This window comes from Barbus barbus (assembly GCF_936440315.1).
Source record: "Barbus barbus genome assembly, chromosome: 7".
Lineage (NCBI taxonomy): Eukaryota > Metazoa > Chordata > Actinopteri > Cypriniformes > Cyprinidae > Barbus > Barbus barbus.
This window is the reverse complement of record NC_136735.1, coordinates 25,824,374-25,841,392: the sequence shown is the minus strand read 5'-3', so window position 1 is coordinate 25,841,392 and position 17,019 is coordinate 25,824,374. Positions and strand designations below refer to the sequence as shown.

Sequence of the window (17,019 nt, the reverse complement as noted above, 5' to 3'; positions counted from 1 at the left end):
TTTGTATGTATATGTAGGCCTACAACTGGGGTTCATTGTTACAGATGTGTTAATTTTGCTACGAAGGAAAAACATGTCTATAGCCAAGTAGCCCTGGATGTAATATTTTGCAAAGTGCATATTATATAAGTCAAAGAGGTCGACAACATTCATATTTAGCACAACCAAAAGTGTTGTACAATGGACACAGACATTAATTAGTAGGTCAATATTAACATTCTAAAATCTAAAATCCCAGTCCTGCAAGCATAATTAACTATTTATTTCTTATGTGTTTAACTAGTTTTGTATCTTTGAGGAAAGTGCTTTGGAAGACAGCAATACTGTGAAACTGTAGGTATTGTTTTTCTTTCTGCAAAAATGAAATGCTGTGACAGAGAGCCGTTGTCATGGCACTGACCATGTGTCTTGTTTTCAGCCGGCTGCACACAAGAATCAACACAAGTGCAGCCTAGCAGCTAAATATATCCAGGAATTTAAGATATACACTCACCTAAAGGATTATTAGGAACACCATACTAATACTGTGTTTGACCCCCTTTCGCCTTCAGAACTGCCTTAATTCTACGTGGCATTGATTCAACAAGGTGCTGAAAGCATTCTTTAGAAATGTTGGCCCATATTGATAGGATAGCATCTTGCAGTTGATGGAGATTTGTGGGATGCAAATCCAGGGCACGAAGCTCCCGTTCCACCACATCCCAAAGATGCTCTATTGGGTTGAGATCTGGTGACTGTGGGGGCCATTTTAGTACAGTGAACTCATTGTCATGTTCAAGAATCCAATTTGAACTGATTCGAGCTTTGTGACATGGTGCATTATCCTGCTGGAAGTAGCCATCAGAGGATGGTACATGGTGGTCATAAAGGGATGGACATGTCAGAAACAATGCTCAGGTAGGCCGTGGCATTTAAACGATGCCCAATTGGCACTAAGGGGCCATTACACCACCACCACCAGCCTGCACAGTGGTAACAAGGCATGATGGATCCATGTTCTCATTCTGTTTACGCCAAATTCTGACTCTACCATCTGAATGTCTCAACAGAAATCGAGACTCATCAGACCAGGCAACATTTTTCCAGTCTTCAACCGTCCAATTTTGGTGAGCTCGTGCAAATTGTAGCCTCTTTTTCCTATTTGTAGTGGAGATGAGTGGTACCCGGTGGGGTCTTCTGCTGTTGTAGCCCATCCGCCTCAAGGTTGTGCGTGTTGTGGCTTCACAAATGCTTTGCTGCATACCTCGGTTGTAACGAGTGGTTATTTCAGTCAAAGTTGCTCTTCTATCAGCTTGAATCAGTCGGCCCATTCTCCTCTGACCTCTAGCATCAACAAGGCATTTTCGCCCACAGGACTGCCGCATACTGGATGTTTTTCCCTTTTCACACCATTCTTTGTAAACCCTAGAAATGGTTGTGCGTGAAAATCCCAGTAACTGAGCAGATTGTGAAATACTCAGACCGGCCCGTCTGGCACCAACAACCATGCCACGCTCAAAATTGCTTAAATCACCTTTCTTTCCCATTCTGACATTCAGTTTGGAGTTCAGGAGATTGTCTTGACCAGGACCACACCCCTAAATGCATTGAAGCAACTGCCATGTGATTGGTTGATTAGATAATTGCATTAATGAGAAATTGAACAGGTGTTCATAATAATCCTTTAGGTGAGTGTATGTAAGAAAGTAATACAATGCAAGAAAGATAAGATGAATTAATTACTCAGATGTTCAAAAGACAAGTTGTAAATCAGTATGGAATTACTACAATGCATTTGGATACAGTTTAAGTATTAAGCATTGTATTAAAGCACACCAATGGGAGATTTTGACAAAAATAACATTCCAAAACTTCTAAAAGTTAGTATGTTATGTTTGTGTAAGTTTGTACATTGAGCTTCTTGAAAAAATGGTAGATGTTTAGTGTTAGGGGTTTAAAACAAACGTCAACAGTAAACATCTTATCATCCAAAATAATAGAGATAACAGAATGTGGCTGATGAAGGATCTTTATTGTATGGCTCGATAACAGCAGTTAATTCCCTTCTTATTACAGACTCATATGCAATAAGCCCGTTATGAATACTGCATGGTGTCTGTGTCAAGATCTGACACTGCCAATAAGCTAATTTTTTTTTTTTTGCCTGAGTTTATAAACAATAGACATTTATGGATGTTTAGGACATCATGGATAGAATCACTATCTAGCACTCTGGACAAACATGGCTGAACACTGTCTGTAAAGTCATGCTGCAAAATGTGCTCGTATTAAAGCTACACATTTAAAAAAAAGCAACTTATTAGGAGAAATACAAATAAGCAGGACTATTTAACTGGCAGACCAAAATAACAGACATTAAAGCTGCATTTCGTAACTTTATTTTTGGTTAAAAATGATCCAAAATCAATATTCAAACAAGTACATAACCAGCCAGTGTTCAAAACTATCACCTTTAGCCCGATTCACAACAGTTAGCTTATAATAATGTTTTCTAATTTGAGTGGTACACCCGTTTTCGCGGGAAATTCGAGCATGGCACTGCGTCATTACGTCACGTCTGTAAACATAAATAAGTTGTCCCGGCTACTAGGCTATCTCATGTGAGGATCCTGCAGGTGGCAGATCATTTAGCCTTTTCTCACAGCAGCTAGAGTAATTAAATGTATCATTTTGATGCACGGATTGTAATCCAGAAAGGATTATGTGAAACACATGTAAATGAAATTAAATTATATTCCCGTTTTAAACGTGCTCCTGATTACAGATAGCCTGGGATTACACAAGATTTCTATTTTAAAGAAAACCAGTTGGAAGGAAGAATAATTAGCTTTTTGGGTTAAAAGAATTTCTTAATATGAAAATTGTTAGATTTAATCACCATTGGTAGCGCAATTTATTATAATGCTTTTTTCCTCAGTTGGTCAGGACAAATGTGGCAGACTTGTTACTTATTTGTTCAGATGGCAATATACAGGGAAAAAACTTATTTGGGTCACATATTCAAGACGTAGGTTATAATCTATGATTGCGAAGTACAGTAAATATCCACTCCGGTTCATTGACTGACTGCCACACATTCACCTCAAAACATTAGATTCATCCACGCTGGAGCCGTGCCGACGCACAACCCCATGCAAGGAAGATATTTCCGCAAGGAGCTGCAATTCCAGGTTTTCAAACAGTTTTCAAAACTTACGGATTGCAGCTTTAAAGAATGAAAATGATGAACATTTCAACACTTTATTCATGCTTGATTATCACCCTCATCAAACATAAAAGCACACACACACACACACACACTTACACTGTCATGGTCACAGGTAGACAGACCAGTAAACAACATTGAAGAAAAGGAAGGTGAAAGGGAACAGAGCTCGAGCATAGAGATCAATCTGTTTAGCAGCAGACGGGATGACGGGTTTCGGAGGTGACGGCTTCTTGTTGTTTATGTTCTGTGATTTGCCGGCAGCATCTGTGACCTCAATGGGCTTGCCGTAACAGTCGAAGTTTGAGAGTTCGAAATCTCGTGGGAGAGATCCGACAATACTGAAATCATTTGAGCGCAGATCAGATTTTGAAGTACACACCTTCTTACAGCGGTTTTCCACAACCTACACAAACCACACAAAAAAACAATCAAATACATACAAGAAAATCTATCTATCTATCTATCTATCTATCTATCTATCTATCTATCTATCTATCTATCTATCTATCTATCTATCTATCTATCTATCTATCTATCTATCTATCTATCTGCCTCTCCATCTATCTCTCCATCCATCCATCCCTCCGTTCATCTCCATGGAATCCATTGCAGTCATCCTCACAAGACATATCTCTTAAATATTGTTTGTAATATGACCTCTCCCCCTTACACATACACACATGCAAGTGCACACACACTTGTGAACCCCCGTGCTGCTCTGTCAGAGCTTCAGGCCTCTGTGCTGTCGGGTCACATTACCCTCAGTCCCCCAGAATCCTCTGCTCTTCTCTGCACCCATATCCCACTGAGCGTGCTCAGAGCAGTAGACTCAATTACAGCCATTTCATCTCCCCATGTACCCATTAACACACACACACTCACACATTCATCTTACATAAAGAGAAGACAGACATACACACACACACACACACACACACACAGAGAGAACAGTCATACACATACAAGTACATATGAATACACATTTTTTCTTCATAAAGACAGCGCAAACACATGAATGCACACATTGAACTTACTTAAAGGGGACCTATTATGCCCCTTTTTACAATATATAAAATACGTCTCTGATGTCCCCAGAGCGTATGTGTGACGTTTTAGCTCAAAATACCCCACAGATAAATTTTTATAGCTTGTTAAAATTGCCACTTATAGGGTATAAGACAAAACGTGCTGATTTTGAGTATGTTGCTTTAAATGCAAATGAGCTGTTGCTCCCTGAGAAGAGGGAGCATTAGCAGTGCTAGCCTTTGCAAATAAACACTCCACTATTAGTACAAGCCAGTTATCTTTACAGAAAACATACACTGTTTCAAAGTCAGTCGTCTGATTTAGGGGTGGGCGATATGGCAAAAATATCATATCACGATTTTTTATAGAAATATCACGATTCACGATTTTTATCACGATTCTTTGTTAGTTTTACTATTTTGGTTTTACAAGTTGTCTGAGCATTACAGCCAAACTAGAAAGACAAAGATGCATGGCAGATATTTAGGCCAAAGTGGGCGAAGATAAAAAATCTTTGTCATTATTTTATTTTTCTTATTAAAAAATAAGAACAAAGATACACATTACAAATACACATACAAATAAAACAAACAGTGCTTTATTTTCAGGTACAATCGGTGTATTTAGCAGAGCATTCAATGAAATTGAATGAACAAATATAAAAATAAAACACTAGATAGACTGATTCCTAAAGCAACTGTATTAAAGTTTTTCAGTCAAGATTAGTGAGTGATTTTTCTCTTTGCGTTTTGTTGTTTTGTTAACGTTAAATGAATAGTTCCCCCACAAATTAATATTCTGTCATCTGTCTGTCAATTCTGTCATAATGTTGTATTTTTATATCATCATTTACTCAAAAGTTGTTTTAAACCGGAATGAGTTTCTTTCTTGTGCTGAACATTTATAAATGCTATTTTGAAGAAGGTGGAAAACCAAACAGTTGCTGGTCCTCAGTGACTTCCATAGGATTTTTCTTTCCTACTATGAAAGTCAATGTGGACCAGCAACTGTTTGGTTTTCCACTGAGTAAATAATGACAGAAATTAAATTTTAGGGTGAACTATCCCTTTAATGACAGTCGACAGCACGTTTAGTGTCCTGTCCCTTTAAGAGCTGCACGCATCTAATATACAGTACAGGCACGCATCCGTTTCTCTCTTAACTATTTACTTTCATTTTAGAGATAACCAACGCAGTCTGTATGTAAACCTTGTGTGTTTTGACAGTATTAGCGCAAAATATAACTTAGTTGAGTAATCAGGCGCTGTTAGACAGGCGTTTTAGTGCACGTGCTTCAGGTGTATGCGCTCAGAACAAGCGCACGCCAGACCAGCGCGCGAATTAAACATTTAACCAGCAAGGCTTGTATGCAAATAATGTAATTTTGCGATCGCGAATAAGTGCAGTGTCCTGTCTGAGTAACAGTAGAGCTGTATGTCGTGTTGTACAGTATATAGAGACGGCGGCGCCAGAACTGTATTTGACAATGTGCGCGGTAGCGCGATACTACGATATTTCTTAAAAAGCAGATCGTGGAGACATTTTTATCGTCCACGATCAAAAATCGTCATATCGCACACCCCTAGTCTGATTATACTGTGCATAATAAATTTGCGTTTATGAATTACACAGAGGGGGAGCACGGCAGTTATTTTTATGTAATGGTTACATACCATTACATAAAAATAACACCATAGATGGTCTCATGCTATCACAAACTTTATAAGTCCCACTTCTGATTATGAGCTCGACAACTTCAAGCAATCGACACACATTGCTTTCATATGCAACTTTTAACTAATGTTACCACATTCCTATTCTGGTAGCACTTGAAGGCAGCATCATTGAAAACAGGCAGAGACAATGATAGCTTTAGCAATTAGCCTTACAGAGTGCCAAGAAGCTCTTTCAGAAAGGCAATTTGGAAAACAAATGCGTGATACTTACTTTGTCTAGAGCTGACGTTCGCACACGAAGCGTTGGTATTGATTACTAAACATTTGGGGACGTTACCGATGTTTTCCAGGATATTTCCTTTGAAAATTAAATTTAACCACAGTGTCCTCAGCTCAGATGGGAGGAGTTTATGGAGACTCCTACAGTATGTTCATTAGTGCATCCCAAAACATATATCTCCAGTAATGGCAGACTGCAGCTTCTCACTCAGGGCTGTGTTTATGCTAATAGGGCAAGAGAGCGTCACAAATGGGCGGGACTTTTTTCCCTCAGTGACGTGAACAGAGGGAGAATCTGAAACAGCTCATTTGGAGAAACTGTTCATGATATATTGATTTTATTAAAAAAAATGAGTGGGTGGATTTTTAACATTATAGGCTGGTTGTTTTCACACACTGCGGCCAAACAACTGCATTCAAACACCTTATAAAAGTAGTTTTTGCATAATAGGTCCCCTTTAAAGGAATACACGTGCATACACACACTGACCTGTAGTGTGCTGACATGTATAGGTGTCCCACCAGTGCCATTGGCACTGTTAGTTTTAGCTGGTGTCTTGTTCTCTTGTTCTCTTGCTTTTTCTTTCTCAGCCATCTTTACCTTCTCTGCCTCAATGCGCTTGGGACTGTTCAGCATCACCTGGGACACAGCACACAGACAGAGCAAATTCATGCAATGTAAATGCTCCCTTATGACCTTCGAAAACCAAAAAACATTATAAGAAAATACTGAACAACAATATGAATAGTAAGATGTTCCATGATTCCATTAATCTACAAACATTATGCCATACTTTGAAGAAAGGCCCTTTACGTCAGGCATCATGTTTTCCTTGTACAACCTCAATAAAGAAACATGACACTCCCCCATCTTCCACTGGTCAGACAAATGTGTTTGCACTGTTATGCCACACATTTGGCATACATATTACATACCATTACATAAAAAGTCAAATAAAGTGGCATTTTTTAAAAAGAAATAAAGCACTTTTTTTAGCTAGATATTTGACAAGAACAAGTTTGATATTTGGACACTTTCTGGCTGTTAAACTGCCCATATTAATTTGAAAGACTACACCAGAGATAGTCAAAGCCTTTATGCAATTGCACCAGTGTGAACCTGGGGAAAACTTAATAATATTGTGAACAGTAATTATACAAAAAATTAAAGTTCAGATCCAGACACCACTTCTTATCTAATGCAATGAAATTCATACACTTTTGTTTAGCTGAAGTGTCCTAGTAACAAATACTGTACATTTGTCCTCATTTGTAAGTCGCTTTGAATAAAAGCATCTGCTAAATGACTAAATGTAAATGTAAATATAATTTTAGGCCCAATGTATATACAGTAGCAATCTTCTAGCCTTTTCTCTGTTATATTGATTGATCACACATCTCCTGGCAGAAATCATATTGCACTCAAATTGAAAGAAATTGGGTATTTAAAAAGATAAATAAATATTACTGCTTTGTTGATTTTTCCCTGAGAGAATTCATATATAAAAATTTAAAACACACAAAATCATGTCAAAATAATTTCAGGTCATTTTCATAGATATATTTCTGCTTTTTTCAGCACAAAATTAAGAATACATTATTCTGTAATTGCAGAATGTAAATTGCAGTGTTATACAGCTCCGTGCTCCCAGAGCTCTTACCCCAGTTTTCCAGGATTGATGGACAATATAACCACAGGAACTGTATATCTGTTTCATAGATCAGGAGGAGTTCATTGTTCCTTAGTAAGGCATTTTTGTTGCAGTTTCTGTTCTCTTTCATAGGATCACTCGACGCTGCTTAGCTATGATGCAATGGGAACGCCCTCTGGGTGTGCCAATTTTCTGAGGCCCGTATAGAATCACGCCAATTCATTGGCTGATGGCACGGGCACTGCCTCGACGCTCTTGCGTCGCCATCCATATACTGGCGAATGTGCCATGTGCTCCTCAGATTTCTCTGCCTCCATGAAGCGGCCATTTTTGCCCTTCTGTTGCAGCTTTTCTGGTACGATATTCAGATTGTTTTTCGTTGAGCTTTCTTCATTTGCACTTCAGCATCCGTGATAGTGGAACTCTGTTCTCCTTGCGGTGAAATGTCATGGAGTTTCGTCGCTGCCAGCCGCCGTGTTCTCGCTTCATTGCTTGCGACAACCCACACAGTAAGTGTGTTTAGTGTTTGGGTTTTTCGCATGTGTGCGAGATGGTTTACGGCGCTTCTAAAATGTAAATTCTGTGAAAACCACCATCTCAAAACACTTAGCACTAGGCTTGCGGTTTTCTTCAAACGTTATCCGTTTTTCCCCCATCGTGGTCTGGAATCTGAGATGGGCCTTGCCCTGTTCTCTCTCTCTCTCTCTCGCCTGAGCCCACGTGCGGATTCTTGCATGATTATTTATGCCTAAGCCCAGAGGTGCGTGAAACGATTTTCTTCGGGCTAGAGGAAGTTTTGTACACCGCGGCATCCGACTCCGAAGATTTCGGGCCTGCTTCAGCCAACGCTCTCCCACCTAGCGGCCAGGAAGCGCAGCCTTTCGTGCCTACTCAGCGCTTATAGAGAAGCTCTCTATTGATTGGCCCGACGAGCCTCGCGAATCCCAGTCATCTAAGCTCGACGTGTGGTTTCTGATCGGCCTAAATTCAAGGCCTGCGTGGAGAAAGCTGCCCTTTTTCAGTGATCTGCATAAGGAGATCTCCAGAATCTGGAAGCAGCCATTTTCCGCCCACCTCACTAACTCACTAACACATTTAGGAATAAGGTGGATACTGCCATTCTGGCGATCGAGGATACGACACCTCTCGTCAACTTCGGCTCCTTCCTGGAACTCCAGCCCCCTTATCGGGAAGTCCTACATGGCAAGGCTGTTTGAGGAGGCAGTCAACTCTGTGGTCGACAAATTTCAGGGGGCCAGATCGTTCATACGTTTCTGCCCGCTTTTGACACGCTCTCTTCATTCAGTTCTTGTTACATCCGCCACCCAGCGCGTTTCGGTGTGCAGCAATTGTTCAGCCTCACTCTCTTTTTACATGGGGGATGGGAGATGCATTAGGATTTCTCCCCTTACCACCTGTTCCTTTGTCACCTGCTGCTCATGTGGTAGGAGACGTGCGGTTCTCTCCCAGAGCCAGAAGACCCTGTAGCAGTCACATCGGTCCCTGTGGGCTTCCTCATCCTGCATCAAGACGCCAGGGGCTCTCCTTCGTGGTGGATGATGTTATCTCAAGTTTCTCAGGTTCACCTTTGGGTGAAAGGCTTACCAGTACAAGGTTCTACCCTTTGGTCTGGCCTTGACACCAAAGACATTCACAAACTGCATGGATGTTGTTCTGGCACCATTGAGGCTCCAGGGCATCCGTATACTCAATTACCTGGATGATTGGCTCATTTTAGCCCACTCCAGGGAATCAGTAAGTTACCACTGGGATGTTCTCCTTCGCAACATTCTGTTTCATAGCCTCAGAATGAACGCCAAAAAGAGTGTTCTCACCGCCTCTCAAAAGACTGCTTTCTTGGGGGTTCACTTGGATTCCGTTCAGATGCATGCCCGTCTGGCTCCTGCTTGGATTTCGCTGCGCGGCTGCAGCTTTCTCTCATGTTGGGGGTGTATTGTGCAGTTGGGGCACTGCTCGCATCGTGGTTTCGGAGATTCCACGCGGAACATAAATACAAACTGAAAAACCTGTGAAATCCGAGTTGAAAGGTTCTGAGAATGTGCAACATCTGTATTTATTTGATTGTTTTACAGTTGTTTTGTTTTCTTTAGGAATCCTGCAAGCACTTTATTTTTCATTGATACTAAGCAGATTTAATTTTTTGTTCAGATCAAAATGTTATGACATTGTATATTACAATTGTAAATTTAAACTGTGAACCTTTAAAGCAGGGTCTAAAAATATATATGGTCTTTTTTATAAAAATACATTTTATACATACGTTTAACCAAAGAATCCTTCAAGCACTTTAATTTTTCCCCCTTGACTCGTACTGAATAAAAAGTGGTTCAATAATGTTGAATGTTATAGGGACTGATTATTGCAAATGCAGATCCCAGTGTGTTCTGGTTAAACAATTTTTATTTATTTATTTATTGCTAAGGTTTGCATATATATATATATATATATATATATATAATTATTATTATTAGAAAAATAATGGCCATTACACCTCGGGTTTGCGAACCGAAGTCAATTATTCCACTCATAGCACTACAGTTGCCACACCTCAAGACATTGATCAGATGACATATCTCAGGGCATTCGTCCGTTTTTTCTACTTAAATCGCTATTGTGAGTAGGATTATTTCTTCCGCATCTCATCCAACACCTCCCTTGCTAATTCCAAAATGTCCTTTTAAACCGTAATGGAGGCTTGAGCCGTTGATAGCAGACCAATGCAGTTAATACAGGTAATAACTAAGTTATGAGCGAGAGAGAGAGAGAGATTACCTCTGTGAGTCTGTGCATCTCTCAAAAGTGTTCGGCAGCAATGTCTCTAGTTATAGTGAAACTTAAAGTCATGTAGTTTTTAAGTTGTTAAACTACGTTACTGATAAAATCGTCAAGAGTAGTACTAACTGTGCGTCTGTGAGGGAGAGAGAGCGGGAGAGATAGAGTATCTATATAAAACGTAATTTTGTGGCAAAAACATGGATATGATCTGTCTGTCACGGTGCACACACGAGGGAGGAACCAGGAACACGCAGACGAGGATATAACTTCAAATAATAGTCTTTACTAATAACATCAAGGCAGGGCAAGACAAGGCAGGGCAAACCACAGACAGGAACACCGGGGAGTAACGAGTAGACCAGACGAAGTTTAACTGAACAGACAGGACTAATATACACAGGTAAATCATAGATAACGAGACGAACACGGCTAGACAAGAATTAACTAATGATTACGCTTAACAAGGACAGGAAACAAACCAAATATGGGCACAAGAGGCAGGAACACATGACACACACACAACAGTTCCCTTACATTACTCCCCCCTCCCGAAAGGCTCGTCCCGAGCCTTAACAGTTCCATCAGGGAGGGGGGGTGGGCGCTCTGGAGGCCCCTCAGGACAGACATCCACAGAAACACAGGACGGGGACCTCCAGAGCAGAACAGACGGAGGCCCCGGCGGAGCTGGGAGCTCAGGAAGCCATGGCGGGTGGTCTTCGTGGCCGTGGCCTCCTACGGCCCGCCCACTCCACCCAGAGCTCTACTACCCCCAAAACCCCCCCCCCCCCCCAAATTTCCATGGGGAATCCAGGGGGTATCAGGAGCCCTCCGGGGCTAGACAGACAAAACACGACAGAAACCCTCCAGGGTCAGACAAACAGGACATCCCACAGGAACCAGAAGCCCTCCTGGGCTGGCTAGGAAGCTGAGTCTTCCTCTGGGCATGACGAGGAGTCAGGGGCCCTCACAGGGTCCCTCAGCGAGTCCCCGATTCCCTGCTCCTCCCCAACATGGCGGATGGCAGCAGGCTACGGCCACTCGGCGAATGGCGCCGACTCCTCCGCTCCCTCTCGGACGGCAGACCCCCTCCTCGACCCAGGAGCACGGCAGCGAGCCTTCCGTCCCACCTGATGGTCCATCGCTCCAGCACCACCGCCGCCTCGGGCAGCCAGCGGCCGCCCCCGCTACTCCCTGCTGCCCGATCTCCTCAGCACCGCGATCCCCCTCAGCAGCGAGGGCTCTCTCACAGTGTGTCCCTCCTTCCTCCCGGTTTTCGGCACCAATGTAAGAAAGTTCGTAGATTCGGGAAGAAGGAGGCGGGAACCGGCAAACATTTAAAGATTTAATAATCAAAATAAACAAACGTAAAAGTACAGCGGCAGCCCCTCACGGACGACTGCCGCACACAAAACACAAAATAAAATCCAGGCCTGGTCCTCTCTCCTTCCTCTCTCCCCTCTCTTGTCTCTGTCACTCCTCATCCTTCCGTCTCCTTTTCTCTCGCCTCATCTGTCCGTACCCCCAGGTACGCCGCGGCCGCCCTAACGGGTCCCCCCCAGAAGGAGGAGGAGGGGGGGGGGGGGGGGGGGGGGGGGTTAGAGCGCAGTCTCGAGGGTACCCCCCGGCCTGCGAGGGGCGATGGGGGTATGTGGTGAGTGGGGCGGGGCCGAGAGCCGTGGGAACGGAGCGAGGCCGGTGGAGTTAATGATAATGAGCGACACCTGCGACACTCACCGGTCTCGAGTCCCACGGAGGAGCTCCGGGAGGATAAAAGGAGGAGTGACGACAGTGGAAGACGAGAGAGGACCAGGCCTGGATTTTATTTTGTGTTTTGTGTGCGGCAGTCGTCCGTGAGGGGCTGCCGCTGTACTTTTACGTTTGTTTATTTTGATTATTAAATCTTTAAATGTTAAAAAAAAAAATAATAGTCTTTACTAATAACATCAAGGCAGGGCAAGAGAAGGCAGGGCAAACCACAGACAGGAACACCGGGGAGTAACGAGTAGACCAGACGAAGTTTAACTGAACAGACAGGACTAATATACACAGGTAAATCATAGATAACGAGACGAACACGGCTAGACAAGAATTAACTAATGATTACGCTTAACAAGGACAGGAAACAAACCAAATATGGGCACAAGAGGCAGGAACACATGACACACACACAACAGTTCCCTTACACTGTCGTTTTTATCCTTTTGTTTACTATATTTATTTGTTTGGCCAGTGTCATTGTGGGTTTTGGTTCTTTTGCTGTTTTAGGCTGTAAGGACCTTTGAAATAATGCAAATCATTTGGCGAAGTGATATAGACATGTAATGCGGTGCCTGGAACTACGTTCGCTGTGCGATTCCCTGAAAATAATTTCACACCTTAGAACGTTCTTCAGCCAATTAGATTCAAGCATTCAATGGCCCCGTAGTATAAATATACGCAGTGTCGAGTGAACCCATGAAAGAGAACGTCTCGGGTTACTAATGTAACCCATGTTCTCTGAGTAGGGAGCAAGATGCTGCGTCTGCTGCCAAGCTCCTTGTGCTGCTGACAAGAGGCCTTTTTCGGTAAAGAAATCTGAGGAGTAGATGGCATTCCAATTTAAGGAATAGTTATATAAGAACTGCTGGGTTCTGGGATAAAGTTTTAAAACTCAAAGTCAAACACAGGTTAGAAATCCTTATAATATGGGCCAAAACACATGGAGACATAAGACTCGAGTGAGAACACATCAGTATACTGCTACATAAGCAGATATTTATTACAAAATGTGGCAAACTTTTCGATAATCATTAAAAGCCCACAGTTTCCAGAACTATATTAAAATCTTTTTTATGGTTATTTTATTTTATTAAAATTGTTTATTTTATTTTCATTAATTCAAGCTGCAAATTATGCAAAAAGTATTAAAATAACATTTAATTATATGTGTTTTTAGGATACATTAAATGCTATACCTACGAATTACACCTTGGCAAGACAGAAATCTCCCATTTTACTCAAATTCAGTGTCACTACAGAATGCTATTGAAAATATCATTTTAAATGTAGCTGAAATGTAAATCAAATTTTCACTGTGGTGAAAATGTTTATATTAAGGAAAATGACAAAAATAAATGAATTCTCTTGTGTTTTTCCACTTTTGCATATGGTTAGTAGAAAAATAAAAAAATTGTGAAATATGTATTTTAAGTAAGTTTATTTTCTAAAAGTGTGAAACGCCCATACAGAGTGCTGAAACAGCTAAATCTGTAGTTCTGCAATGTCCTGAGTCAAGGAAATGTAAATGTTTCAATACAAGATAACAGCAGACATGTGCATACACACCTGAACCACAGCGTACTCCACAAGAGAGGCAAAACCATACAGCAAACAGGCAATCATCCAGATATCAATGGCTTTCACATAGGAGACCTTAGGAAGCTCAGATGCTAGAGACATAGACTCGGATGACAGTGACAGAACAGACAGAATACCTAAAGAGAGAGAGACAGGACAGAAAGAAAGAAGACTTCCTCATGTAGTTGCATACTGTAACTTCATTAATCACTATACTGTGCCCTGATCTTAAGCAGATATCTTGAGTTTCTTCTCACTTTACCACAAGATATAAAATTACCTATGATGCTTTAATGTTAAAACTGACCTGGGAGTAACAGCCATCCCTTGAATGGACAGATGAACAAATGAGAGAAAGGAATGAAGGAGAGGTGGAGCCTATGAAAGGAGGAATATGGAGAGATGAGAGAGGAAAAACGGGTTGGACTTTGGGTAATCATGGGAATGACTGACGGATGAAATTCCCAGTGTAAGTGGAAAGATATATCTCTTTCTTTAACATTTTTACCCTTTAAAGACTGAGCTGTAGCAACTCTGATAAGGGTCATCAAACACAACACTGCAATTCCAATAACAGCTTGCTACTGTATGTGGTGTTTTTTTGTTTTAACTGACAGCTTCATCTGAAGGCTAACTCACCTAAAGGGACTCGAGCTGCACTAGCGTCTGGGTTGATCCAGAAGGACAGCCATGATAGGACGACAAGGAGCAGGGTGGGAGCATAAACACCCATCATATAAAATCCCACCTGCCTCCTGAGAGTGAAGATGACTTCCACACAAGTATAATAACCTATAGATTTTGAGAGGGGGAACAAGAGAGAATGGATTAAAATGATATGAAAATGTTGGAAGTGTTGTAGCATATCTTCATTTATATTCCTACAAAATGCGTTTTATGTACTGAATAGGGTTTTATTGTTTTAGACTAATCCCATATTCAGACTTAAAATCTTAACATCTTAAAATCTCAAAAATATTACATTAATAATGTTAACAAAGAGTGAAATTAACAAACCATTTAAATGCCTGTGTAAACTATTTAATCATTTTTTACACAAATTACAACAATATAGCACATCATATAGCAGTATCATTTCCACAGTTAATAATGTTGCTCCTTACAGATTTCTTTTTTAAGTAACTGTACTTGGTTACCAAGGAGACAGCAGTGTCAGTGGAGAGCTTGTGATGAAATATGAGATGACTGTGAGGTGTGAAGAAAATTCAAGATATTACAAATGTCACTTGTGAACTAAATATTTTTTTTATTGCATGTCATTTCCAATTAAGATATCATTTAGTCAAATTCTGTCAAGAATTTGAATTCTTGGTCAAGTTCAATTCTGTGGATTTTTAGGATACTTTTAGGAGTCTGCCATATTTTTCCAAAAATGTTTCCATCATTATCATTTCCACCATAGTTATCAAGCAAAATACATAATTTTGTGTGAATGTGGTGGAAATGACATTTATTTTAGACAAAATGACTAAAATAAAATAGTGAGTTTGAAAAATCCACAGGGCCATAATTTGCCCATAGTTGAAGAAACACCCATCTATCTAAGCTACTTATTCTCTAACACGTTTACAGTACACATTCTTAGTCCAGTGCTCATGTGTCTCTATATATGTGTGTGTGTGTGTGTGTGTATTTGCAGATTCCATAAAATGAGTTAATCTGTCTCCTTGGGTCACTGTGAAATCAGTGTTAAAGGGGTCTTTTAATGCGATTTCAAGTCTTCCTTTCTCTTTGTAGTGTTACAAGCTGTTAGTGCATAGATAAGATCCTTGAAGTTGCAAAGACTAAAGTCTTAAAACCAAAGAGATATTGTATATAAAAGTTAAGACTCTGCCACGCCCTCCTAAAACGGCTAATTTAAACACGCCCCCACATGTCTACGTCACGGTGTGGCGTAGACATGTAGAAACTACAATCAGGCCATGTGTCCACCAAAGTCAGCTGTGAGCGCTTAAAAGGGCAGCGTAATTATTATTATTTTTTTATTTTTTTTTTTTTCTTCAGTTTAGACGCTGTGGTTGCTATGATATGGAATATCTGCTGAAGTAATAGGCAGACGCATCGCGAATTAAATTTTTCTCCAAGCATTATTTTTCATAACAATAGTATGGTACTCCGGCAATTCCATCTGGTTAAAACATAAATACTCGGAGACAAGCAATATTAACTTCTCCATAGCAGTACAAGTAGGGTGTGACGGTATTAGTCCCGACTCCCGTCCCTCCTCCACTATGATTGGTTGGCTGACTAGAAAGTGACAATGATGAGCGCTAAGTTTTACCCAAAGATTAACATTCTTCAACTCTTGGCGCTGAGAAAAAAACGCCCGAGTGCTCGGCATTAAAAAGACGTTCCCATTTAAAACGATTGAAAAACTTGTTACGTGGAGTGACGAGCAGGGTCAGCAGAGCTCATTAACATTTAAAGCAACACAGACTAAAATGGCTTGCTAAAAACAGAGCTGATTTTCACATGGCAAAAAATATGTTTTTTTACACTACCATTGAGAAATTAACCAAATTATGTTATAGACTTTTCATTAAGACCCTAAAGAATCAACTTATATCAACAAAAACACTGAACAAAAACCTTATATAAAGTACAGCAAAAACAAAACAATGAAAAGCTTACACTAAATAAATCAGATGAGCACAAGCTCTATTTCACTACATTAAGTGGAGCAGAAATTATTCCATTAATGTCTATATTTAGATGTCTTATACATAATTATTCTAATATGAACATACTGTGCATACAGCCATAAATATTTGTTCTTTTGCAATTTATATTAATAAGTTATTTTAAGTATACAATAATAAATGATGTTGAATAATATACAGCAACTTCAGTGATCGATGAGCATATACTGTATTTCAACATATAAATTTCAAACTGCCAACTGCATGAATAAATTACCCAACATGATACACTATACAAAATGTTGTCAAAAACAGTTTTTTATAGTTCATTTACAGTATAGGTGTTACGAATCAGTCAGGCTCGCCTCCCAACCAATCACAGCGCA

The 17,019-nt window shown here is 40.5% G+C and overlaps 1 protein-coding gene across 3 annotated transcripts in view; it reads right to left on the bottom strand.

The window, feature by feature from the left end:
• Window positions 1–1,994: 1,994 nt before the first annotated feature.
• Window positions 1,995–17,019, bottom strand: part of LOC306872635 (glycine receptor subunit beta-like) — a 34,355-nt gene continuing 19,330 nt past the window's right edge. Inside the window, exons 8-12 of one of the 3 annotated variants that reach the window (XR_013784425.1) lie at window positions 14,613–14,765; window positions 14,281–14,351; window positions 13,962–14,110; window positions 6,680–6,829; window positions 2,364–3,611 (exon numbers count right to left, since the gene is read on the bottom strand). Coding sequence is in view for 1 of the 3 variants with exons in the window: in XM_079421285.1 (XP_079277411.1) it covers window positions 3,315–3,611; window positions 6,680–6,829; window positions 13,962–14,110; window positions 14,613–14,765 (749 nt within the window). In the remaining 2 variants the exon portion in view is untranslated. Of the gene's footprint in view, window positions 3,612–6,679; window positions 6,830–13,961; window positions 14,111–14,280; window positions 14,352–14,612; window positions 14,766–17,019 lie in introns of all 3 variants that reach the window. The other 2 variants (XM_079421285.1, XR_013784426.1) reach the window with 2 other exon arrangements.